Source organism: Miscanthus floridulus, unplaced genomic scaffold, assembly GCF_019320115.1.
Source record: "Miscanthus floridulus cultivar M001 unplaced genomic scaffold, ASM1932011v1 os_2014_2_3, whole genome shotgun sequence".
In the NCBI taxonomy this organism is placed as follows: Eukaryota; Viridiplantae; Streptophyta; class Magnoliopsida; order Poales; family Poaceae; genus Miscanthus; species Miscanthus floridulus.
The window spans coordinates 7130-34219 of record NW_027098042.1 but is presented as its reverse complement, the minus strand read 5'-3'; the positions used below and the strand labels follow the sequence as shown (position 1 = coordinate 34219).

The following is a 27090-nucleotide window of genomic DNA, read 5'->3' as shown; positions in this document are numbered from 1 at the left end:
ACTGTAGCACTTTCATTGTTATTTAGCAATTAGTGTCCAATCATAATCTAATTAGGCTTAAAAAATTAACTGTGTAATTAATTTTATTTTTTATTTATATTTAATGCTTCATGCATGATATGATTTGATGTGACAGAGAATCTTAAAAAATTTTACAAAATTTTGAGAACTAAACACAAAATCAAAAACTAAATGCATTGGTTAAATTTTACCAGGCGAATCTTTTAAGCCTAATTAATCAAAATCGCTACGGTGTTTACCATTACATCCCCATGGCCGTTCATGATCGGGCATCGACCCGTCCAGGTAAGTATGGAGCAAGGCCGCCCCTGGCCTTTCTTTTATAGCGAGCCCTCCCGTCTCGCTCTCCTCAGGCAGGCGAGGTGGTACTAGCTCAGCGTGGGCGTTCGGTTCTTGGTTCAGTTTCGGTTCGGTTCCTTCGGTTATCGAAGAAATTCGGTTCCTAGAAAACGGGAACCGATCGGTTCCAAAAATTTTTAGGAACCGAGCATTTCGGTTCTCGGTTATTTTGGTTCGGTTCCGGTTCTAACCGAACTAACCGAATTTTTTCAGAAGACCTCAAGACAATAATAAATATACTTGTTCTAAGGCAAATTTATGCAACACTATATTCATTTTTAATAATAATAATATATAAGAAAACAATAGCAATATAGTAACACAAATATATAGCAGTTCAAATATAAAACACTACACATAATCCAACAAAATACAAGTAAATGAAGTATAATTCATGTAATTCGGTTCTTTCGGTTAATTCGGTTAACCGAGAGTAGGAACCGAATTTTCTTCGGTTATTTCGGTTCTTCAATATCAGGAACCGAATAAGGAACCGAAATTTTCGGTTCCAGTTCTTTCGGTTTCGGTTCCGGTTCTTTCGGTTCGGTTCTTGGTTCTCGGTTATTTTTGCCCAGCCTTAATACTAGCCGAGCGCAACTAGTGAGCTGGCCGTCTTATTAGTGGGCCTGCATGTCCGGCCCGAATTTAGTGCCTTCCGTTCTGGTCCGTTCCATGTCATGTCATTCAGGCCTGGTTTAGATTGCAAATTTTTACAATCTGGATATTGTACCACGTTTCGTTTGTATTTGACAAACTTTGTTCGATCATGGACTAACTAGGCTCAAAAGATTCGTCTCGTGATTTACAACCAAACTGTACAATTAGTTATTTTTTTTACCTACATTTAATGCTCCATGCATACGTCCAAAAATTGATGTGATAGAGAGAGTGAAAAAACTTGGAATTTTGATAGGATCTAAACAAGGCCTCAGATTGTATACACTGGACTGGACACTGCGGAGTGCGGCGTGAATGAATGAAAAAAATAAAAACCGCGAGCATGGGTTTCAAACTCTCAATTCAGGCCATTGGATCACAAACATGTGCATACAAGCAAGCGCAATGAGCTTTTGGAAATCAGAATAAATCCTGTTAAAATTAAACCAGATCGAATTCCCAAGACTAGCCCCTCCCTAGACACAATCTCAATTCACAGAGTTCCGTCCCAATCTCAGTTCCCAAGCGTACGTGTGTCAGCAAGCATGCACTAGCCTAGCTAGCAGTATGTTCGGACGCGCCGGCGCTGCCTTAGATCTGCCTCGCCGCGTCGGCGCAGCGAGGATGGATACCAGCAGCAGCTGCTGCTGCAGGGCTCGGGTCTCCCGAGGAGGCGGGCTCTTCGGAGATGATCTCCAGCAGGCCATCATCCCCCATGTCGTCCGTCTGGTGCTGGTGTTCGACTGCCTGCGGTGACGCGCCGAGGTCGGACGAGGACGCGGGGACCTGCTGGGCGGTGGCCGCGGCCGCGGGGCCCCTCGCTGCGGCGCCGGCGACGAGGAGGCTGTAGTCGAGCGGCGTGGCGCGGGTGCCGTTCTTGGCGCGCAGGGAGGCGCGGCAGACGGGGCAGGTGGGGTGCTGCCTCAGCCAGGCGTCGATGCAGGCCGCGTGGAAGGCGTGGCCGCAGGTGGGCAGCACGCGCACCATGTCCTTCGCCTCGTACTCCTCCAGACACACCGTACACCTGCACCGCCACAGAGAGAGCACGCGCGTTCTTGTCAGTCAGTCCATGGGGGAAAAAAATCTCTGCAGTTCTTCTATCTGGGCACTCCTGTTGTGTTCCTCTTGCAGAATGCAGATTCGTCAGGTTACTACATGATTGGTGATCGTCATGTATGTATTCAGCACGGATGTTAATTGTTAAGACATTGAACAGAAATGCTACTGTGCAGCAGCCAGCAGCTAATGTTGTTTTCACTTTGACTGTGTGCCAGTGTCAACCTCAATCTGACAGAGTCCCAAATTGGCAATCAATATGGCCTTTTTCAGATGGTGTGATAAGCCAGTTTCAGAGCTGCATATGCACAGCATCCAGGGCTGTTTAGATCCGGTGACTAAAGTTTAGAGGTGTCACGTAGAGGTGTCGCATAGGGTGTTCGACTGCTAATAAAAAAATAAATTACAAAATCCGTCAGTAATCCGCGAGACGAATTTATTAAGCCTAATTAATCTGTCATTAGCACATGTTTACTATATCACCATATTGTCAAATCATAAACTAATTAGGCTTAAAAATTCATCTCGTAAAACAGTCTCAATCTATGTATTTAGTTTTGTAAATAGTCTATATTTAATACTCTATGCATATGTCCAAATATTCGATGGGACAACGATGCGGAACCAAACAATATTCTTATAGGTTGCCATATTGGCTTGGGCTGCAAAAGGGTTTATGAATTGTCTACTGCCATGCCAATGCCATGGTCTACAAATGGTAGCAAAGGTTAGCACACCCAGGAGGATGCTACTTTAATCGTGGCAAAATGCAACTTTACTTGGTCCATAGTGCATCTCCTATTGGTCATCTCAGGTAACATGATGAGCAGGAGGGAAACAGCAAGAGAAAAAGGCTTGGATATCTTAACTGCGACTCCTCCTGCACCGGCGGCGGTTGCTGGCCGCCGTCGCCGTCGCCGAGCTTGACGGTGGGGAAGGTCCTCACCACGGACGGCTCCAGGCCGTGGATGCCGCGCTCCACCTGCACGGCCACACAAAAACGATTCTGATTCCCATTCGCCTTCATCCAAAACCCCTGGTGCACGGTCGCTATCAAAGAGCACGGAAGGATGGATAACACGGCGGTCAGGAGAACGCCTCACGTTGTAGCCCTGGACGACGAAGGCGTCGCCGGCGGCGCGGTCGGCGGCCGCCGCCGCCCTGGATAGGTGGAGGCGCGCGCAGAGCAGCCTGGTGAAGACGAAGAGCACGAAGAAGGCGCTGACCGAGAAGGCCATCACCGTGGTCACCATGTTCATGCCCATCCCGCCGGCGCCGCCCTTTGAATCCGCCATTGCTCCAGCATCTCAGAACCGGCGCGGCCGGCCGTCTGCGCAACAATCAAAACGGCTCATTCGTGCTCTTTGCCGCCTCTCGATCGAGATTAACTCGCTTATCTCCACTGCTATACGAACGTACCTGGACGTCGATTTCCTCGGCCTGGCCTGCAAGGACGACGTGCTATCCACTCTGCATCCCGCCCCGCCGTTCCAGGGTAATTAGAGAGCAGGAGGAGGAGGAGGAGGAATAGCCGCGGATAGAGGCGGGCATGGCGATGGCGATGGCGAGTGTGCCCTGCGCCTGCCGCGCGTATGGGAAGTTGTTTATTTTTTCGCTTCTCCTAATCGCGATAAATAATCTATGCTCACTTGTCGACCGCAGGGGACACGGCGGCAATAATCATATCCGGGGGCGGGGAATCTAATCCCATTGTTAATGCGCTCGTTGGATTAGCCCGCGATTAGCAAGTCAATCATGGAGATTGGAGGGGCCCAACAACCCGAGCAAAGCAAAAGCTCTCGCTTTCACCGGAGCCGCGGTGGTGCCCGCTCGCTGCCTTGCTAATTCTCCTCTTGGTGATGGACTGACGGGTGCGCAGCGCGGTGGACCGCCTCTGCTCGCCGTTGCCGTGTCGATTTTTTCGCTCCTTGCGACAGGTCGTGACTTGTGTGATAGTAGTATTCGCAGTGTCGTCCGCTGCACATTGTGAGTTGTGACCGACCTTCTTTTTATTTTTATCATTTTCCTTTTATATTAATTAATCGTGACCAAACTGTGGCCGACCTGCCCGGCAAACCATGTGCTTAAACTGCTATACACCGTCAGAACAGATGACACGGCATGGCGAGTGAAATGCACGCATGTACCATGTATTTTATATATATGCGCTGATTAGAATCAGATTCTAGACGAAACCTATCCAAAATCCCACCCAAACGTGGTACATGCGCTGACTAGAATCTGATTGTTTTGGCCGCATAAGCAAGCGAGCAATGAACTGCCAGTCTGCACGTCGTGATCTCTCTACCGCGAGGGAGGCCCCGTGTTTCTTCCATCGTCCCTTCGGCCCTCCCCTCCCCTGTCGGCCTCCTCCGTTGTTTCCCTCCCTTGCGCAGAGAAGGAACTCCCCGCTCGTGCAATGATGGAAGGGTCGGCGAGGAATAGTAAGGAGCAGTGGCGGACCTAGGATTTTAACACAAGGTATGTCGCATAAAACTTTTCTTACGTAATTCGATAAAATCATTTTCAATTCAGTAAACCATATCAATTAAATTTCATAAAAAAACCCCACATTATATGTTATCTTCTAATACTAATATGTTGGACGAACTGCGAACCACACTCTAACAACCGATTTTCCTAATCTTCCTGATGCACAACTAGTGTTGAAGTGCAGACTTTGTAAAGTGGACATGACACTATATAGAGCTACCAATTTTCATGCCATGCATAGCTACCAACTTCGGTTCCATTTGATGGTGTATCTCACAGTACACAACAAGATGGGATGAAAATTCTTAAAAGGTATTTTGTATAAAATTGATCTCGATAGCATTAAGAAGGATATTTTGTATAAAATTGATCTCGATAACGTTCTTGAAGATTTTGCATCAAGAAATACCCGAAGGCGGGTTTTTAAAAAGCACTGAAGCACTATAGTTTTATTTAAGGTAATCATAATAGTTATCTTACTGTTCTTTTTATCTTCTTTGATGTACCGTCGTTATTGTTTATAAACTAAATATACGTTGCAAGTTAACTCTTATTAATAGTAATATATACTTCAATCGTCGTATTAAAACATTAGATTGCTAGCCCTTTACTGTCTTGTTCGCCCAAGAGCCCTAGAAATTATTGAGACGGCCCTGATTTTACTCTTAGTATTGGGATAGCAATCGAGATTGTCAAACACCATGATTTTTGGAGCTATAAATTTTTTAACCACAACTTACAAAAAAAATCATGATTCGATTAAAGCGAGTCTCATAAAAGCTATTCCAAACATGGCTTTAAGGCTTGAGAATGCTTTCTTTCTTTCTTTTTTTTCTAAATTATTAAACAGCAGATATGTTACCTATCTTCCTAGCATTGAATAAATACAACTAGTAAGTTGGATTGTGTAAATAGCGTGGTGACTCATCCTATTACTAAATATTTTAGCATATTTTTCTTCACTCGAAATTATAGAGGAATCCCTCTTAAGAGAAGAGAATCGCACTGCAGGTCTCCGACACACAAGCTCAAGGAGCTGTGGAAGGAAACTGCAGGTTTTAGAGGTTACGCGAGATAATCAAGTAAAACATATTACTCTATTTGATGATAAATCGAAATTTGGCCCAACTTCTAAACTTTTGAATATCAATAATACTACCTTCGTTCTAAATTGTAAGTCATTTGTCTTTTTAGCTGTATAGTTTTATGTACCAAGATATACAAATACATAGTAAAAGATATGTATTGAACCAGAACGACTTACAATCTTGAATCGAGGGAGTAGTAATCAAAATGATTAGTTTGAACTTAGTAGCCGAAAACATGGAACATGGCCACGTTCTTGTTCCGGTAACGTTGTTACGGGAACAATCATGCCCATATTCTAGGAATATTTACGTTCTCATAGTACAAGTATATTATAAAGTATAGCTCCACGTTCTCATTCCCATTTCATGTTTTGTCACACTCGATTTTAAGAACAAAACCGAATGCTAACTATATGTATGTTGGGATCAATTTTCACACATACAGTGAATCATGAGTGAATAATCAATAATCATGTTTATTAAACCAGTGTATATTATTCTTACAGAAGAGACACAAAGGTTTAACAAAACAAAAAAAGCAGAAACTCCAATCTCACGGTTGAGCTCCACTCCATATGAAGATTGATTGGGGCACCGTATGCCCAGCACTTCTGGTAGTCTTCTAGAAACTTCTCACCATTGTCGGTGATATAGACCTAGGGTACCTCACTACCCATAGAAGAGCCCACTGCGGATAGGGTGGGACGAAGATGTCAGATATGAGGCTCGATCAAGACAGGGTGCATCATCAAACTTGGTGGGCAAGGAACCATTCGAATGGAGAAACCGAATAGGAAACTTGTATCTTAACCGAATGGATCTCATCTGTAACCCTACCTCTTGTACTATGTAAGGCGAGGTAGGGAGCCACCATTCGGCACATGATCATCAATCATAGCAATCCTAGGCAACTAGACATCAACGCCTCATGTAAACACCGATCATACGAGATAAGAGATCTACTCTCCGCTGGACGCAGGGTGCCATGTACCTGAACCAGTATACATCTGTGTCCCATGTGCTACCCACCTAATTCCCTGTGCATGATCTGCTGATCTATTTTCTAGAGCCGATATCTCCGACAAGCATGTTTTTGAATCTTTTGAGCAGCTTTTACTAAAGACTGAAGGTGTAGAAATAGCAAGGGTGAGCACATGTCGTATGTTGACATTTCTTAGCGTCGCTACTAAGAATAGAGTTTATTCTAATCCCTGGCAACGACGCCAGAAATGTTTACTGGTATTTATTAACTTGTCACTTAATTTAGTAGCCACCTATTATAAACCTATATCTCCTAACATTATTTTACTAGGTTGTCATCCCTAGTGATGATGCCGGAGATGCTTGTTGGTACTACATAGCATTACTACTAGAATAATACTAAGCAATTCTTTATCATTTTATGTGACTAGAAAGAATATATAAATATATGAATGAAAAGGATCTGTAAGCGCACAGATAATATACCATTGTAGCACTTCCCCCGAGAGTATTCTAGGTATCGTTATTTATATTTTTACCACAGGGAAGGTCTGACAAGGACATGTAATGATAATTTATACTATTGATGGAGAAGTAAACCATAACTAATATTCTACTCATAATAGAGGTAAGTCATAGGATAAGATATATATATATATATATATATATATATATATATATATATATATATATATATATATATATATATATATATATATATGATAAGTATTAATCAATGATAATGATAAATCACTCAGAGTACTCCTTTCTATGGCATTAGCATGGTCAGGTAGAATATTAGATGAATAATTCCTAAGTCATTCTTAATTACAAGTCAAATCATACATTGATTAGTGCAATTATACCTAGTAATCATTGCTAAGACCATCGTCATATCTACACATAAGGGATATTACTAAGGAAGATTAAGAACATAGCTTGTCTTCCTTCATAACCGCATCCTACGTGCACCTACATTCGGAGAGTGGACTATAAAGGACTCAACAGAAGTGTCATGCCCGCGATCTACAACATGACCCAGAATATAGGGTGTATCTACAGGTAAACAACGTATAAGCACCACGCTTACACAATGTCGACCACCCACCCATGGATCCTTAGAGTGAGCGCTATATGAACTTATGCATAAACATGATGATTATCCAACTATACTAAGCATATAATCAAAGTAGATGATGAACATTATAATGAAGAACATAAATGAGATTAATATTAATATTGTCATAACAATTGTAGCAAGCATATAAAAGTAATAGAGATACAAAAGAGAGGGGTACAAAGATTGTACCAAATCACACTCTTGACACGATCAAGACGCAATAGAGTGCGTGATCAGATTTATGATAGATGGTCGTACTATTAAGAAGGGAAATTTGATTAGCAATCTCAGTCATCTAGTGCCACTAGGTGTTTGATCTACATGCATTGCATTTAGGCCTAGTGACACATCAGAGAGCAAGCAAAAAATATTTGTGAAAACCTTTGAAAATGCTAACTCTGGACTTACATATTTGGCAAAACATTTGAGAGTTGGCACACTTGCGAGGAGACAAAGTTGTGCTCACAGTGCTACTGTTTAGTAGGCATTGGACGTGTTCAGTGTACCACAGCGGACGTGGCATTAGATGTGTTGGCCTATGCACTGACTCAGCCAAGTTTTAGCCAGAGCACCTAGCCATCTGGCGTGCATCGGACGTTCACGCATCAAACAAGCACAGTAGACCTAGCCTAACACGTGAACTTCAAACATGCTCACCGGGCATGTCTAGTGCCACACTATAGGCCACACTAGACTAGGGTTCTAGAGAGAATATAATTGGGGACTTCGGGGTCGTCTACTCATCGGACGCTGCACCAGACATCTGACAGGTTGAAATGGCTAATTTTGGAGCTGTTTGAAACTAGCTATTGGGGCATCCGTTGTGGAGTCCGGTGCCCCTACAGCGGCTACTCTGAGGGGGTAACAATTGGATTGACTTGTGGGCTTATAAATAGGTGGTGTGGCTAGCTTTGGCCGCTCTCTTGGAATCCCATTCACTTGTCTACACCCCTTGGAGAGCTGAGAAACGTACTCCACTCACTTGCACTCTTGCAAATCACATGAGTGAGATTGGAGAGCCTCTAGTGCATTTGCATCGTCATTCTTTTATCTTGTGGCACTAGTTGGTCGCGATAGGTGGTGAAGCACTTGTTACTCGCATTTATATGCTCTATTCATCTGGGAACTGAGAGCTCAAGTTCATATATGTATTTTTTCCGGTGACATAGGACCGTTTGGTAGAGCTTCGGCTCCTGCCAAAACAGCTTCAGCTGTGGCTTTATCGATGGAGTAGATTCACTTAGGGAGCTAGAATAGTTTTGTGGATCGTTTGGCAAAATAGCCTCTCCTGGTAGTCCAAAAGGACGAAGTGTCTGTAATGCCCTTATTTTATTTTTTTATTTGTTTCCTTTTTATTCTTTTCTCTCATCTCTCACAACTAAAAAGACTAAAGAGTGGACACCTTTTTGGTGTGACATTCCAACACATGGGTCCATGGTTCTGCCTGCTGCCATCCCGCACCCCTCGCTCCTCCGCCCGTCCCTTTCAACAAAATTCAAAAGGAAGGAAATAAACCTTGTTTGAGTGATTTTAAAAGAAGGAAACAAACCCCGCTCCTATGATTTGTCTGCCCAGCTCCGCATCTACCGTGTCCCCATCATCACCCTCACCTCGCCACCGCCGCACGCGCCCGCCCTGCTCCCATGCCCACCCACAGCTGGCCGCGCCGCCGCCGCCCAGGCCCGCCTTGCGCCAATGCCCTTACCCTAGAGAGCGTCCCCCTTGGGCCTTCGATAGAACACTAGGCCCCCTCAGCATCGGGCCTCCGCCTACTTGGCGGGAGCTTCAGGGGCGGCCAGCGGCGAGGAGCTGCCGCATCCCGTCGAGCAGAAGCCGCATGAGGAGGTGGAGGTGGCCTCGCACATCGGGTAGCTCACCCTCACGATCTACAACTGCTCTGAGGATAGGTCCTTCATTCATCCATTCGTGTGAGTACAACCTTAATACACTCTTCCCTCCCTTCCATCTCGATCTCATTTCAAGGATTTGGGGTTTAAAGGAAAGCCAAAGGGACTGCCCTAATGAGGGGTACCTATGATCGATAACCAAGACGTTTCAGTGTCCTTTTGTCTAATATTGTTGCACCTTCATCAGTGATGTTAGGCTATAAGTAATTTCTATTTACATAACAAACTTCATCTTCCACAGATTGGTAACATTTGTGTCACAAGCCGTATAATGTTGCGATCTTAATTCCTAGCTTGGCATTACTGCATTTGTAATATCTTGGACAAAACGTTGGCCGTTGGGCAGTGACAGTATTACTTGAAGAAAGAGAAGGCCATGTATTAATAAACTGGAGGCAAGCCCTCCTGTGGCTCATTTGGGACCTTTTTTATTACTTATTTGATTGGGCTATGGAGATTTCCGTGCGTGTTTTCCTGCGACCATATGAATTGTGAATCTTTTTGTATCGATTTTTTGTGTACTGTGTGCTGCTTGTTCAGGCCAAGATTTTTGACCTCACGCTCGACCCAAACATGGTATTTCAGGGTTTGGTTTTTGGAGAAGATTCAGGATTGGAGCTACCACCAGACAACGATGCTCTGATTAGAGTTCTTAAGGTGCACAAGCTCAGTAGGCTGGGAGGCTAGAGGTGTCACATACCACGGTAACAATCTCCCCTTTTTGGTTCTATGATGTGAAAGGAAAAACACTCACATCGTCTTCATTCCTGTAGCCTTTGCAGACTATAAAGATAGTTTCAGATGCACTTACAAAGATTGTTCCTTATGTGCTCATAAACCATCGTAAGGTTTATTTGTAACCTTCTTAGTTTGCATCCATCTTTATTTTAGGAGAACAAGAGCGCTGGAATATTGGTGTCCTTCTTCGAATGTTGACTGAGTTGCTACCATTTATTCAACAGAAAGCTATACAAACTTGTCCCCTTTGCATCCACATTTTTTAGGCACTATACATATGCTTACTACTCCTAGCTGTAAATCAAGATTTGTTGCATAATGTGTTTCCGGAGAGCTCGTGCATATTCCCACTTTAGAAAAGCCAAAGCATCTAATTTCTACTGTTACTTTCAGGAAAGAGAGCGAGCGTGCAAGCTTGATTCGAGATCATCAATCGAGGCCTTCTCACTACACTGACCTACTATAGGCTCTTTTAGATACTGACAAGGTAAGATGAGTTTTCCTTCTTACTGCCATATAGATGTTAGATTTGGTGTTTCATGCCTGAAATTGTTAATGATAGTCATGTTCTACTCATCCTAGCACATCACAGCACAAGGTGAATCATAGCTATTATCTATGTAGCTGGGATCTTACTAAAGTGAAAGAAAATTTGAAAGAAGAAATTTGACAGCCAGTAGCTGCAGGCACAAATATGAACTACTCTGGACTAGTGGCGGAGGGGGGGGGTGCGACCATAGACAATGCACCTAGCGACTGACCACACATGTATTTTTTCCCCACGGAGTGGTGTGTTGCCACTTTCCACGAACGACTAGACATGTTTTTTTCACGATGTATTTAACATGGGAATTAATACTGTTGTATGTTGTCATACATTCAAATGACCAGTTAGAATCACAGAAATTTATGGTGTTTGTGTTTTTCAGATCTTATATCCAGTTATCCACTGAACTTATATGTTTAATCTGTAGGGTAATGGAAGCATGTCAAGAAAATATACCAAAATAAGAAGCAAAGATTGAGATGGTACTTCTTTTCATTTGGCCGTGGATATATGTTTGGGCACAAGAACAAAGGATTTGATTGGGTACCAACCCTGGTTATTCTGAAGTTAAATCGTGTAGCTTTATGAGTTTAGTGGAGCCCAAAAGCTTTGTTAATTCCCTTCCTATTTTCTGTCACAGCTGTACGTTTAGAGGATAGATGCAGTTGTGCATTGGACCATTGGTTATAAACTTTTGGTGTTCACATTGCTGTCAGTCTCCTAACACGATGGGAGACAGGGAATTGTAGGGCCTTACAGAATTAGGGATCAGGATCCTTGCATTCTCCCAAGATGTCATCTCCTAATTCTTCTAGGAAGTTTCTACTGTAGGTGAGATCACCAACCGCTACTGCAGTACATGCAGTTTCTATTATTGTATGTATTGTGCCTATCTGAACACACTTCTGTGGGATCCTAGGCTAGGCCACCTGTGTCATATCGCCAAGAGTGCATTTGCTCAGGGAGTGAGCTTCCATTCATGGCAGCATCAACCAGGTATTACTAGAGTTAGACAAGGTTTGCGGTGGCTTACATTTTGTTTATTGTAGTTTCAGTATACTACAGTTGCTTAGCTTGCACCGAAAAAATTATTTTTGAGCCACAGCATAGGCATAGCTTGTGCTCTTGTTTGTTTCCTGTTCAATCTGTGTTGAGTTGTAGTTTGGGAAAGGGCTGATAGGAGTCTGGTGCAGAAACTCAGGTAATTTTAGTTGTTGGTCAACTGCTTCATTCATTGCAATAGCTCCGATCTAAGGTAATCCATTTACCTTTTCCTATTCTGCATGTACTTTTTTTTGCTTCACCTTTTCCTATTCTGAATGTCAAATACAGTCAATTGATTAGTGTGGCCATAACCTTTTCCTTCACCTCTGACAGTCCAAGCTAATTTTGCATGCCAAGTAAATTAAAAAAATATTTTGTCAATTCTGCTGAGATTCTTAATTTCTGAATTTTAATCTAAAAGTCTGTGTCCTCAATTTTTCTACACTGTAAATGCCCAGATCTTTATAATATAGTGTAGCAGATGCAGCTACCACTATAATATATAGTATGAACAACCAGTAATCAGAAAAGTTTTTCATCTAAAAACGTTCATTTTTCATTTTTCCACAACCATATCGTTTATCAATCTTGAAAGTTACTGTATATTGTTTAATTCCCTATTTCAGGTAGCCCTGGGTGTGGTCTATACAGTACCTACTGAGTAATGTACCTGGGGAACCATTCAAGGTTGGAGGAGAATGAGGATAGCAGCTTAAGGACAACTACCCCGAGTTCATTGCCAAAAAAGGTAACAGGCTCGATTCATCGGCAATTGAATTTGGAACTGTATAGCTACATGATTAGGATTCAACATTGCCATAGTGATTTGAAAATTTTGTTTGGTAGTTTGAAAGGTTTCAGTTTCGTGCCGCCATTGCCATCGATCGCGGGGGCCACTCTCCGCCATCCGATAGGCCTAGCATCCACACAACGACGTAGGGCCATGTATTTGCACCTCATCCCACTTGTAGATCACCTAGAAACCTTTGAGAAGTCAAGTGGACAGTAATCCTCAAACATCTTTAATTAGGTAATTGCCCGGTAGATGATGACGTTTGTCGCTTTTAACCTTTTTATTTAGTTATAGAGATAGAGATTAGTATAGACACTAACTTGATAAAAGATAATGTTGGTACAACCCTGTATATCCTTATCCAGTTACAGTCTCTTGTGCTTTATTCTATTATATACTTATGTGTGATGCATATTTGCTTTCTTTGGTCTTTTTCTGATGTGATAATCCGTTCGTTATCTTCGTACTTAGTTGCTGTGATTTATAGAGCATCTTGGATGGTAAAGAAGTAGATGACCAGCCAGTTCTTATGTGAAAAGGGACCATTTGGGACCTTGAAAATTAGGATTGGATAGTGAAGTATGGTGTTATCATTGCATTAATCGGTGATTTATAGAGCATCTTTGATGGTAAAGATGTGTTAATTATTGTGCCTTCTCTTGCTTGGATCTGCATTTTGTGGGTGAGAGGTTTCTTGGATTAGTACTAGTACTAGCATCTTGCCTAGGATGCATTAGGTTTTGTGATAGATGGTTCATCAAGGGAAGTTTGTGTTGCATGAAAAGTTGGGCTGTATCTATCTATCTATCTTTACCTACCTACCTACCTACCTACCTACCTACCTATCTATCAATCAACCTTGTTGCAATAGACCAAATGATGTCCTTATCGTTGCTGTAAAATAGTGGCAAAGCCTTATAGGGAGTCGAAGGAGATAGAGATATTTGGAGTGCAGGGAATCCCGGAACATGTATTGGCTGCTCATTATGGAGAAGGTATGGTCTTTTTTCTGCTGTAAAATGTTTTCTTACATTTTTTGGATGACCAAAGAGTGCCGAAACTGTGATGAACTTAGAAGGGCTCCGTTTCTATAGTTTCTTTTTTCATAGTAGCAGTTGTTTTGTTCGCCTTATCAATAGGAAAGCAGTACACATTGTAGGTTTCTAGACTACTCTAGCTGCATATAACACTCACATATAGAAAGTATAATGAAATTATGCATGCATGTGAAATAATTGAATTTAAGAGCTGAACTTGCTATTTTGTATCATTCTAGAAAGAGTGTTATAACTTTTCCCTTTTACCAACAGTTGTTTCAGGTGAGGAGGAAGATCCTTTAGCAAAGGTAGCCAAAGTAGAAGTGCCGCAGGTAGGGCCTGTTGTTATACCTAATTTGCTAGGCATGGCATTTCCTCCTTGACTAGCTTATATTTCCTCCTTCCTCTACTTGCACAAATTTAATATTTGCGTTCCCCATTCTGTTCTTTCTATACAAGCTATTGATTTGTATGTATGGAATTGTCATGTAAGGTAATTGGGCTATGGTTGTCGAGTTATCTAGATGGTGCTGATATTTTCTCTTACCATTTTTGTTCATCGACATATATCACCATTCTCACTTTGATTTTGAAGTCCCTTTGTGTATGTGCCACTGACAAACTCATACCACTTCCCAAGTCATAGGCGCATGTCCTGGACGTGATTGGGGCCCTCCGTCCTCACATGGCACAAGGGGGAAGCTATGGGCTGTGGCACTGCAGTCGCCAACGCCATGTGCCAAGGTAGTCAATCTCACAAATGTGTAAATGATGCATGCATTTTCAGAAGAAATCTGACATCCCCTGGGTAGGTTAGAGTAAGTGAAAAAGGCAGTGATGAGTGTAAAGTAAGCAAGAGGTAGAATACTGATTTTAGTTGCATGTGACTTGTACATTTTGATTAATTGGACATTATCTTAACATGATTTATTGATGAATATTTAAACAAGATGCTCATAGATTAGCCAAACAAGTTTGATAATTTGCTTCTCAATCTTGTACTTCTACCTATGAAAAAAATAGTTATTCTGATGTTTCTATAATGTATTAGGGCACTCACAATGCTAGAAACTACAAGTAGTTCCGATACCATTTAATTTCCATAGATGCTACATATAGAAAACATGGTCCCAATGGATAGTTTCTATAGAATAATTTTTTATCCAACCACATATATTCTCTCTCCATTCTTTACCAATCACATCCCTTAATGTCTTGGTTCTCGTGTAGATATGGTTTCTAACTTAGACCACGTTTCTATGATTTTTACTCTCTTCAATAATTACCTTGCCATATCAGCAAAATGTTTAGGTGACAGTATGTAACACCCTAAAATTTGCTTCTTTGGAAATAGAGCTAAATTGATTTAATTTTGTATTTTTGTGCCCATAAAATATAGGAAAATAAAAAAATTCATTAAATTAAAATTCATCATAGGGTGTAGCAACATGGTTGTGCATACATGCCGCTACATAGTTATTTTGTGGTGTTGGTTTTGATAAAAAATACAAATGGAATTTAAATTTGAATTGAAATTGGATTTGCAAATATGTTTTAGAAAAAGGATAAAGAATTCTTCTTTCCCCTCCCTAGTTTTTGGCCCGAAGGCCCACCACCGCAGCTGCTCACTCCCTCCATTCCACCAGGCCGTAGCCCACCCTCCCCCCTCTCTGTTCTCTTAGTCCGCCGGCTCGCTTCTTTCCCCCTTTCTCGCTCTTGGGCCGCCTTTCCTCTTTCTCTTTCGCGCGGCCCAGCAAAGCCAGCCGTAGCCCAGCCAAGCTACCCCTCTTCCTCTGTCTCTGGCAGCCTAACCCTGCGCTCTCATCTATTGACACGCTGGGCCCACCGGTCGGCGTCGTCCCCTTCCTCCAGCTTGTGTCTGAGCCGGACACCTCCTCGAGCAGAGACCGCGTTCGCCACGTTTTTGTCCCGATTTGGAGTGTTGCCCAAGCCGAACCACCCCATAAATGGTGGCCGTGACCACGCCGCTTTCCTATCTCGCCCCAACGCAGCCATTGCCTCACCTCTGAGCCGCAGCGAAGCCGCCACCGCCATAGGAGATCCACCACCGCCGTGTTTGCCGTTCCACCGCCTCTTTGCCTCCGTGACTACCTTGTCGGGCTTCTACGTGAGGTAAGCAAGCTTCAAGTACTGGCCTTGCTCCCTCCCTCGCTTTCAACCGCCGGTGCGAGCTCACCGTTGCATCGCTAGATTCCCAAGCCGCCAAATCGAGCATCGCATCACCACCGTGCCATCGCAGCCGCTCTTAACCCTTTCGTCGAGTTCAGCTCAGACTCCTCTTGCTTCCCGAGCCTTTCCCATGTCCAACGGTGACCGGAGTCGCCGATTTGATGAACTTCGGTGAGGTCTAGCCCCGCCGGCCATGGCAACCACCGTGTCGGATTACCTGTTCTGGCCACGCCTTCTCTCACCCTCCCTCTTCTAATCTTGGCCGATCGAGTTAGATCCAACGATTGAGACCACGTGATACCCCTTCGCCATGGCCTTTTGCTGAAAACCCCCTCTAGCTTTTAAGTATAAACCCGCCATCCAGCGTAGCTCAAAATTATTCAATCAATGCCCCTAGTTTTTATGTTTTGACCCCTGTGTTTTCTTAAAAACGACGCCAAGTCCACAGAGACGATTTAATTTGTTTTCTTTTATTTTAAAACTAAAAATGAGTTCAAAATAATTGCAAATTGCCACTGATTTTGTTTTGCTCATATCATCTCCGTTAACTCCGATTTGACTCGTTCAAGTTGCATTAGATTCGTAATTGAGTAATCTACATGTTCATCCTACTATTAAATATATTTTCAACTTTTGAAATTTGAGGTTAGATTTAATCTATTATTTTATTAAAGAAAATCTTGTTTAATTCATAATTTTTTTGTTATAGCTCCTATTAGAGTGCTTTTTGCGTCTGTGTGTTCGTAGTAACATGTAGAACATCTTTAAAACCTCTTTACCTGTTATTTATTATGTTTGGTGTATTGTTCTAATTTAGATCTACTATTTTCTTTGTGTATGATTGCATGGATGCTTGTGTGGTGCTTTATGATCATGTCCAGTCGGTGAGCTTTGCATTGGTGATATAAAAGAAGTTGGTGATCCAGAAGAAGTCCTTTGGAGGATACAATTCAATAGAAGAAGGATATGAGTTTAAGGCAAGTATAGCATGGGATTTTCTTTGTTGTCCTATTCACTTTAATGATTTATTCATGCTGCATGTGTCTACCTTGACTACCAGTAAAGGATTTCCTAGTACTTTGTTACCATATGTCCTTGATAACTATGGGGTATTGCATTGGGTAGTATGATGCTAGTGCTCAACTACAACCATGATCTTGTAGCTTGACTAATGGTATATGCAATAAACATTAAAATATGTTTTAGCAACATGGAATTAGGGGGCTAGAGCATTAGGCTATTTTTATGGTGCTCTAGATTCCTCTCCCTAAGGACTTATCTGTAAGCGAACATCTGGGACTTACAGTACAACTGTGAGGGCTACATGACTCTAGCTTTAGCTCAGTATGAGGACCTTTTCTAGCTTGTTGGAGGTAACCTTTATGGCATAAGAATGGCTTGATGAATCAGGTATAGGACAGCCTCTACTCTTATGTGTATAGGCTGCGTGTCATTGTACCATTCGATAGGGGGGTTCCTATATCTATTTCCCGAGTGAATCTAATGGCCCTAAGTTGTTAGACGAACCTTTGAAAGGCTTCATAGTGAACCCTGTACGACCTTTCCTTGGAAGTGGGTCAATAGATTAGCTACCTCGGGTGAAAGGGATAAATCACGACTAACAGTGAAAAGTGTAAAACCTCTGCAGAGTGTAAAACTGGTATATCAGCCGTGCTCACAGTCACGAGCAGCCTTGGACCCTTACGAAATAGATGATGAACACTAATGATACGGATGATGAAGATGCTCATTAATGATTATTGTTTATACTATTCATTATTCATATTTACCTGATCATGTGTTTATATGGGCTTGTGATAAACTTGTTGCTACTCCTATGCTAAAATTGTGACCATTAAAAGCTAATTGCATAGTTAAACCAGTGTTCAGTCCTTTTGAGCCTCATGAACCACATGTTATATTTGTTGAGTACGACATGTACTTACTGCTGGCTTTTACTTTTTAAATCTTTGAAAAAATCCTGAGATGGGTACCAGATTGCTAGAGTTTGGAGGAAATTAGGCTTGCAATCAACCGGTCAAGTTGTCCCTATAGGAATTGGAGTCTTCACCTGAAGATCTAAGTTGTCTTTCTGCTATTTGCTATCTAAGGTTATATTCTTTATACTAGGTACATTATATATTGAGCATTGTTTATTGATATTACCCTAATTTGTAGCTATATGTGAGAATTGACTTCCTGGGCTCACATATGATGCTGTATTGGATTTTGTTCTTAAAACCGGGTGCTACATAGTACAATTAATATCCATAGAAACTATGATGATTTATGCATTAGGGAGTGCCCTTATGCTTTGAGTGCTCCAAAGCACACATTGAAAATAAAATTTAAACACGTAGTAACGCACGGGCATGAACCTAGAGGCATATGGTTGAAGGCATGTTATTATCTAAAGAGTTAAATGCACTAGAGGTCCTATTAACTTATTAGGAGGTTTCAAGTTAGGTCCATCAACTTTCAAAGTAGTCTTTTCAGGTCCATAAACTTTGTATGCCGTATCACTTAGGTCCATATCTCTCCACATGGGCTTCTTATGCTGATGTGGCCTACTAACTTGTCCATCTAAAGCAACTATTGACCCTTCATTTTGTCAAACACATTATGAGCGCGCAAGTCGGTGCCGCTACCGTAGCCACACGGGTGTGCGAGCGACCTGTTGCCCATGCTGGTGCAGTCACGCTGCCACGCGAGCACCTAGAAGCTACGTGGGGCAGCCACCTTGGGGTTGGTCGAGCGGGCTGGCTATCGCTCGAGGCCGGCAAGGGAGGGCGCCCACTGTCCATGATCTTCAATGCCTCGGTCACCCGCGTTGACGTCGACCGCCTGAGCATCCGCACTCTGCTGCCGTGGGTTTGCTGGCGCCGGCGGCTGCGACGCGCGATGCTGAACCAGCATCACGCACGAGTGCCGCCATCCTCCTCCTGGGCATCCCCGTGTGCTCGAGTCTAGCTTCGGTGCGGTGTCCGTTGAGCACGCATGTGCGTGACAGGGTGGCCATGCTCCTGACCGCATTTGCCGATGACACCCCGATGGTGCAGGCTACGACAGACAGGCTACGGCCAGACTGCCAGCACAACAACAAAAGGTGCTGGCTCTCTGTTCCTCCACCGCGGACCCACAGCTGTCGCCCATGCTTGAGCCTCACAGAACACAAGCGCCACGTCAAAGCCTCGGTGCCGCCTCCGACCCACGCGCTCCATGCGTCGCGGTTGGACCCTGCGACCAAGCCTCGCTTCTCCTACTCGCGCGATCCTACACGCGCACACGCATGCTCACACGGCTGCTTAGTGCTCACCCACACGCGCCTACTCGGCGCCCCTGCTCTGGGTTCGTACACAGTGGCCTTGCAGAACAGTGTGTTCTCGGCGCCATGGCACTAGCACCTAGCACCGGCGAGCGTGAGGGCGACGTACGCGAGCACGCCGTCGGCGCTCGTGGCGTGCAGTGGCATGGCAGTTGTTCTCTCTGTGTGATGGTGCTCGCGACCCCTGTTCGCACGCGCGTCCACACGCTGGCTGCTCCTACTCGCTCGCATGGCCGCGGTGGCTCGAATGCACGCCCGCAGTGGCGGTGGCGGCGCCTGCTCGTGTGTCCTCGCTCGCCTACTGGGGCACGTTCACGGAGATGGCCACCGGCAGCACGGAGGCGGCAACTGCGAGGCTCGTGAGGTCCATGCGGTGACAGTGACACGCGGTCGGGGCCGCGGCATCGGGCAAAGCGCGGCTGCCCGGGCATGCACGCCCGTGGTGGTGGCGGGGCGCCGGCGTCGGCAAAGAGCGTGGCCGAGGATGGGTGCTCCGGGTGTGCCTCGTTACGCTGCAGCTGGCCATGCTGACGGAGATGGGAGAGCGGCACACGGCCAGCCTAGCCTAGGGGCACAGCCAAGCCTCAAGCACTCCGTACCTCACCCACATGCCCGTGTGTCCGCGGCAGGCCTGTTCGCGCGCCCACAGCGGCGGCGGCGGCACCTGCTCGCGCGTCCACAATATGTTTGACGAAATGATGCGTCAATAGTTGCTTTAGAAGGACAAATCGACAGGTCACGTCAGCATGAGAAACCCACGTAGAGGGATATGGATCTAAGTGATACAACATACTAATTTTATAGGACCCAAAAAGCCACTTTGAAAGTTAATGGACCTAACTGGAACCTCCTCACAAGTTAATGGATCTCTAGTGCATTTAACTCTTATCTAAAATATGAAGGGTGATTTTAGTATACCAGTCGTGTATGAAAGCAAACTGATAATTCAAAGAGATGGTTAGCTCTAAAAGATTGAGGAATCAATTAATCTTGTTATGGTGATATGAACTTTTATGTGCGTGTGCACAAATGTATAATACTATAAATGCATACCTTGATGATTACAAACCATCAATGAGAATTTTAGCCATGCATAAAATTTAATTTGTAATATTGACATTCCGAACATCACGCCTGCATTATCGTTTTTTTAACAATACAACACGTTCATGCTCAAACTTTTAGGGCGTTATTTGTTCTTGCTTGCAACACACGAAAAGGTTTATACAGTAGAGTTGGTGAGCCTGCGACGCCACGCTATCCGCAACTATGTTAATTTTACGAACTTTGCTTTTTGGATTAATTGTCACATTAATAATGATATTTAATTTCACAGTATTGCTATCTTATCGTGCGATCCATGTGTTTTTAATACAAAAATTTAGTTGTCTCGTAGCAATAGCACGGACACGCTACCTGCCACGCTATCCGCAACTACGTTAATTTTACGAACTTTGTTTTTTTGATTAATTGTCACATTAATATTGATATTTAATTTCACAGTATTGCTATCTTATCGTACGATCCATGTGTTTTTAGTATAAAAATTTAGTTATCTCATAGCAACAGCACGGACACGCTGCCTAGTTTCTTTGGAACAAATTCCTCCTTATTCTCTCTCCTCTCATCTTATCTGCACCAGACCGCAAGCCTTGGCCTTATCTTATCGCCCCCATCTCAAATGCACGCACCGCCGTCGCAGTTCGTCCACCTCCATCCACGTCACAGTCTTCTCGGCGTTGGCCACCTCCTCCATCCTGCGACGGCCTCTGCTCTGATCAGCCCTGCCGCACCGCCGACGCCCTCTCCAAGCCGGCCTCGCTTGCAGCCCTGAGGTTCCTCCTCACGCCCCCTGGGCAAGCTAGTCCATGGCTGCATGCTGGGCCACCGGAGTGAGAGGGAGCCGAATGAAGCCGGTATTTTTAGCTCCACACACACGAAACAGCTCCAGTCAGCGCAATATCCGTGACTCCTCGCATGGAGCCATTGGTTGAAAGGGCGTTTGGTTGGTGAAGCTCTAAAACAGCTCTAGGAGCCGTCCGAGAAGCTGTACCAAACGCCCCTTACTGACACACATTCAAAATATTTTACTAAGCTATCCTATTTAATTCTCCCTAGCTACACGCGTGAAAATATTTACTCTGACATGTACTAATCCATCTACTGAGAGGATCGGACTGGATGCAAATTCAGGTTCCTAGTACTTTATCCATGCCCATAAAAATGTTATTCTCGTTTCCAAAAATTTAAAGATTTTTAACTTTAACTAAATATATATAAGAAAACGTTAATATATATGGTACATAATTGATATCATTGAATAGACCATTGAATATATTTTTATAGTAAAATTATTTGGACATACAAATGTTGCTAATATTTTTTATAAATCTAGTTAAATTTGAGAAAGTTTGACGAGCACGAGTTCCACATAGACTCTTTTTATAAAATGAAGTAGTATATGTTAAAGATATACAGCACATCTTTCAAATGTCTATAAAACCGTTACGACCTAGAGCTCCATTATATAATATATCGTGAAGCTCCAGCCCTCTAGGTCCTAGTAGTTCTATAGACATTTGAAAGACTCTGATAAGGCTTTTTCTTAGAGAGTGTTATTGAGGTGGTGTTTAAATTTAGGGAGTAAAGTTTAGGGATATCACATCGGGTATTACATCGGGATGTCATATGGGAGTGTTCGGATAATAATAATAAAATAAATTACAAAAGTCCTCAGTAATTCATGAGATAAATTTATTAAGCCTAATTAATTCATCGTTAGCATATGTTTACTGTAGCACCACATTGTTAAATCATGGACTAATTAGGCTTAAAAATTTCGTCTCGTAAATTAGTCACAATATGTGCAATTATTTATTTTTTAGTCTATATTTAATACTCTATGCATGTGCCAAATATTCAATATGATAAAGAGTAAACTTTAGAGGAGGAACTAAACAAGGCCTGAATAACTATGGCCAATTGAAAGTTGTCGATTCGATCAGAGGCGCGAGCATGAAAAGACAACCACAAACAATTGAAAGTTGTCAATGGCTCTACGTATTCCCTTAGGGCGTCCGCAATGGAGCTCACGACTTCGCCAGCTTAGGTGGAGGTAAGAGTGAAGAGAAATAATAAAAGTAGAAAGCTCTGACATGCAAACATAGAAAAGTGTAGGAGGGCAGAGACTCGGTGCTCATGGGGAGTGTGCGAGCTTAGCGAGTGAACAAGCGCTTGCGAGTTCACTTTCCAGACTTCTCTCTCCTCCACGTTGGATTCTTAGTACAGTCAGCACTGAAATAGCTAACCCAAAGTCTTGTTGGGGACGCCCTTAGTCCCCGAAAGAATGTAAATATATGACTCCTGCTAATGAAACTAGCTTAAGTTTGACCTTTTTCTTGGAGAGTGTTATTGGCAACTACGGCCAATTAAAAGCTGTCAATTCGATCAAAGGCAGAAGCATGAAAAGACAATCACCGACAACTGAAAGTTGTCGTACTCCTCGGTCAAAAAAAATATAATATAGGATTCGTTTTAATGAAACTAGTATAATTTTGACCAAATTTATAGTAAACAATATTAACATTTATGTCTCTAAATAAGTTTAGAGTTAAATGTATCATTGGTTCGTTAACATTTGACTAGGTTTTACTTAGATCCATCAACTACGAAAGTAATTTTTTGGGTCCATAAACTTTTTAATTGACCTAATTACATACTACTTTGTTTTTATTTTTAACTGACATGGCTGTCCACAGTGGCGATGACCTATCTTTGGAGACAGCTGTAGCTCACGTGTCGAGACGCGGGAGGGAAATCAGGTGGAACTTGCACTGCGTGCCCTTGCCCTCGTGGCCTTCCTCCCGCTCTGCGTGTTCGTCGGCGCCACACTCTCGGTGACAGGCACTGCCCATACTCGCCTGCATCCTCAAGGAGCTTGGCCTCCTCGGCATGTCATTCGGCGGGACGGACCGTGGTCACGTCGGGAGGCTGCCTTCATGGCGCTCATGTTGTGGTAGTGTGCTCGCTCCGCCCACGCCTAGCGCGTTGCGCGGGTCCCGAGCACGCCACCGTGCTGGCCTCCCCCGGCGCCATCGTGGCAAGCACTCTGCTCGCAGACGCGGTCCGTGGGCACTGTCCATGTCGTGGTCGCATGGGGCATGGTCGCGCTTATCTTCACCGCGGCATTGTTGAACTCATCGGCAAGGAGAGGAAGGTGCGTCGTGCGCGCTCTACCTATACTTTGCACGTAGCTTCCTATTAATCAATCGAAAAATGCGTTCTCTCAACATGCTAGTGATCGAGCGTAGGTGCTGGACGACACCGACGTTGCCATCTTCGTGATCATGGCACTTATGACGATGGTGCTGGTGAGGCCTTACATGACTGCGTTGGACTATAGCATGCCGACAGCGACCACCCCTGAGACCGATGGGAAGGATCTCAAGTTGTCAGTGTTTTGTAAACTGAACTAGTAAACTTATACGATTGCCGCACTGCTCTAGGAAGACGATGGTAGCATCTAAAAGACACGAAGATTTATACTGGTTCAGGCCAGAGTCCTACGTCCAGTCTCAGAGATGATCGAGTGCATGTTCCTCACTTGAATGCTCTGAAATTCTTACAATGGGGGTGCAAGAATGGTGGAAGAGGTAGGAGAGCTAGAGCTAAGAGATGAACTGCCTAAAGGGAAGCTTCAGGAGTCCAAAGGTGTCTAAGATTCAAGATGGTGGGAAGGATGCTCTAGCTGCCCTTATATAGAGTTCGGGGCCAGGGCATGTACAAAGCAACTTGTTCTTCCGATCGAGGAGCCGTGAGCCTGAGGGAGGAGCCTAGCTAACTTGACTTGCAAGCTACGCCGTCTTGTGGTGCACGTCTAGGCATGGTTGTCAGTCATGGTCTTGTGCCCACATCGCGGTAAGGTCTAGGCGTGGTGCTACTGTGACGGCCGTGGCGGCACTATAGTCACGGTGGATGTTCACTAGTAGTCATGTACGACATGATCTCCGCTTGTGGTCTTTGTCATCATCTCCTAATTTCATGGGGGCGTCAGTACAGGAGTTGGTGACCGCCCCTAGGTCATCGATCGCCTGATTATTTTGAGGAAGTAGGTGGCCACAATCTCGAGCTCTAGGGTCGTGGCTCCTGCCAACCTAGGATGGCCTCCAAGTCAAGGCCTTCCCATAGTGGGTAGAATCGTACATGCGTCTTGTCGGGCCCATATCTGGACGGTGGGTATCGCACCGACCGTCACTGCTTGGGTGATGTTGTCTTGTCTAAGCTACATGGCGTAGGGATGGCGTCTGATCGGACCAAGGTTACCACTGTCCCCTGGGTCCTTGCAGGGTCAGTGCGGCATGTCTACTCTTGCCAGAGCAAGCACGCCCAGCTGGGTTCGAGCTCTCTCCGTTCCTGCTAGGGGTCGAGACGGTGGAGGGGTTGTGAGTCTCTTACATGTCGTGCGGATAAGGCAGAAGGAGGGGTCATGGCTGAGGCTGGCCTTGGCATTAGGCCCATTGCACTTGGCTCAGCTAGGCCTTGGTCATTCAGGCCTTCGCTAACTGATGTATCGTGGGCCACTCGGCCTATCAACTAATCGACGTCTTGAGATACCCTAGGGTTATAACCCCAATAGTAGCCCTCTGAGCATTTTGGTGATCACGAAGTGATCGTGAAAGCGCTGAGATGCATGCATGTTGAATGCAGGTTCATAGTCATGGCCTATCGAGCTTCATTGCTCGACCCCTTGTGGGCTAGTGCATTCAATGCAATAGGTGGCTGTTTTGTTCTGCCCCATCAGGATGCCCTGACGATATGGTTCGTGACTGCTAAGCCCTGCTGTGTCAGTGTGCTACGTATTGAGGTTCATGATCCTAGGTGGGACCTGAGTGGTATTGTCGATGCTATACCGACCTTGCCTTTGTGAGAGTCTCGATTTTCCTGACCTCACACGAGCATCTAACATTGGTTGTGATCTCCCATGGTTTGCCATGTGGTACGGGGATCTCTAGCTTTTTAGTCCATCCCTAGCCTAGAAATGGGGGCCTTCCTACCGTTCGAGCCATTCATGGTCATGCATATTCGCTTTTGGCCTTTTTGCGAAGCTGAGCTTGAGAGAGAGACGAGAGGGGAGAAATTTGTCAGAAAAGTATGAGGAGGATTGGGCTATTTCTATTGTGTGTCATGCTGGGGGTCATCTATGGCGGTCGAGAGTCATTGCTTGCCCCTTCCAACAGCTGGTGTTAGAAGGAGTTTTGCGAACAGGGTAAGGTGGGGCGGCATGGCTATCGAAACTACAGCTTCCCAAACTCCTCGCCTTCTAGGGCCTTTTAGCTAGGATGTGTGAGGTGGTCCTTGCTATGGATAGCTCCATCATGCCATCCCTGTCCTTGTGAGATGACGGCGTTGCTGCTATTCTCTCCCCTACGTCCTATGCTTCGGGAGCTATGGTGCTGGGAGGTGGTTTGCAACATGCTCCTCTCCGTTGTGTTTGCTCGCAGCGGCGGAGGGGAGCATCCTACAAGCCTTCTTCTAGCATCATAGCTTCCAGGGCTTGGATCGCTTCTACCATGTTGGGGATCTAGGAAAGTTTGTTTGTAGAATGCCACGGTGCTCGGTTGAGTTTGTTTGTTTTGGAGTTATATTTCCCGAGTCTTGGCTCGGGATTATTTCTTGTTTTTTGTGGGATTCGAGTTATGCTTCTAGGCGGTACCGAGGTTTCTGAGTCATCTTCCCTGACCTGAGGTCATCGTCTCAACCTGGCGCCATCAGGATTTTGGCCCTCGTTGGATGCATTGCTATCTGTTCGAGGGTCAAGAAACCGAAGCTCAGGGAGGAGACAGTCGATGCTAGACCTTGACCTAATAGCGGGGTCATTGGCACCCACCTACTTCTTTCCCTAATGCCCTTCTTGACCCAGGGGTCATGATGCCTTATTTACATGCAATATTTTGGTTTTGCCCCACATGGGGAGAGGCATGTCCACCGTAACCACACGGTCGAAGCAGTGTGCCTCGTCGGGGTCGATGAGTAATTCGAACGAGACCCAATATTCTCCCCAATCAATGTGGAGCTTAGCTTGTGCCTCAGTCGAGAGACATCCCATAAATTGTTGGTCGTCAAACCCGTTGGTCCTCGACCGCCTCCATAGCGGTCAGATGGCAAGATGCCTCCCTCTAGACGGGGGTCAACCCGGGTGACTTCGAAGCGGACAACTCAAACACACAAAGAGAGATTGTTGTGTGGCTCCACGCCACCGATTAGAACCAGTAGGGGCCCATGCCTACTATGCCCCAATCCCTTTATGGCCTTGAGCCCTTCTAAGGACTAGTGCAGGAGTGGGTTTCCTAAGCACGATGTTGGGTCGTGGTCACGGCTGGTTGCCTTGCACAAGGGCCTAGGGGCTTTCGGGCCTCCCTAGTCACGATCATGACTTATTGGCATCCACTACCATGTGATCGTGTACACGCCTTGTGGTCATGATGACCGAGGGGGGCTCTATCCATGAATCCTAGGGGTAGTCGACCTCCTCGGATTCTCCATGTCTTAATGGTGTTCCTGCGCATTATGGCGTGTCGACTCATTTCCTGAGGGCTTATGGGGCCCGTACTAGGGCGGATTCCATGTGGGTGCGGTTCACTTCCCTAGTCGCCGCCACATAAATAGTTCCCTATATCTAAGCTAGTCCCTTACCTCATTCTCGCCTTCTATCACCATTCCTACAATCTAAAGGAGAGATAGAAGGAAAAGGGTCG

General features: G+C 44.7%; 1 protein-coding gene across 1 annotated transcript; it reads right to left on the bottom strand.

Moving 5' to 3' along the window:
- Positions 1-1344: 1344 nt before the first annotated feature.
- On the bottom strand, positions 1345-4022 carry LOC136534505 (RING-H2 finger protein ATL39-like). The gene is made up of 4 exons (XM_066526930.1): positions 3493-4022; positions 3177-3403; positions 2943-3055; positions 1345-2041 (listed from the first exon to the last, which is right to left on the bottom strand). Exons 2-4 carry the CDS (start codon positions 3366-3368, stop codon positions 1609-1611), a joined length of 738 nt encoding a protein of 245 aa, XP_066383027.1. The 5' UTR covers positions 3369-3403; positions 3493-4022; the 3' UTR covers positions 1345-1608.
- Between the last annotated feature and the right edge of the window lie 23068 nt (positions 4023-27090).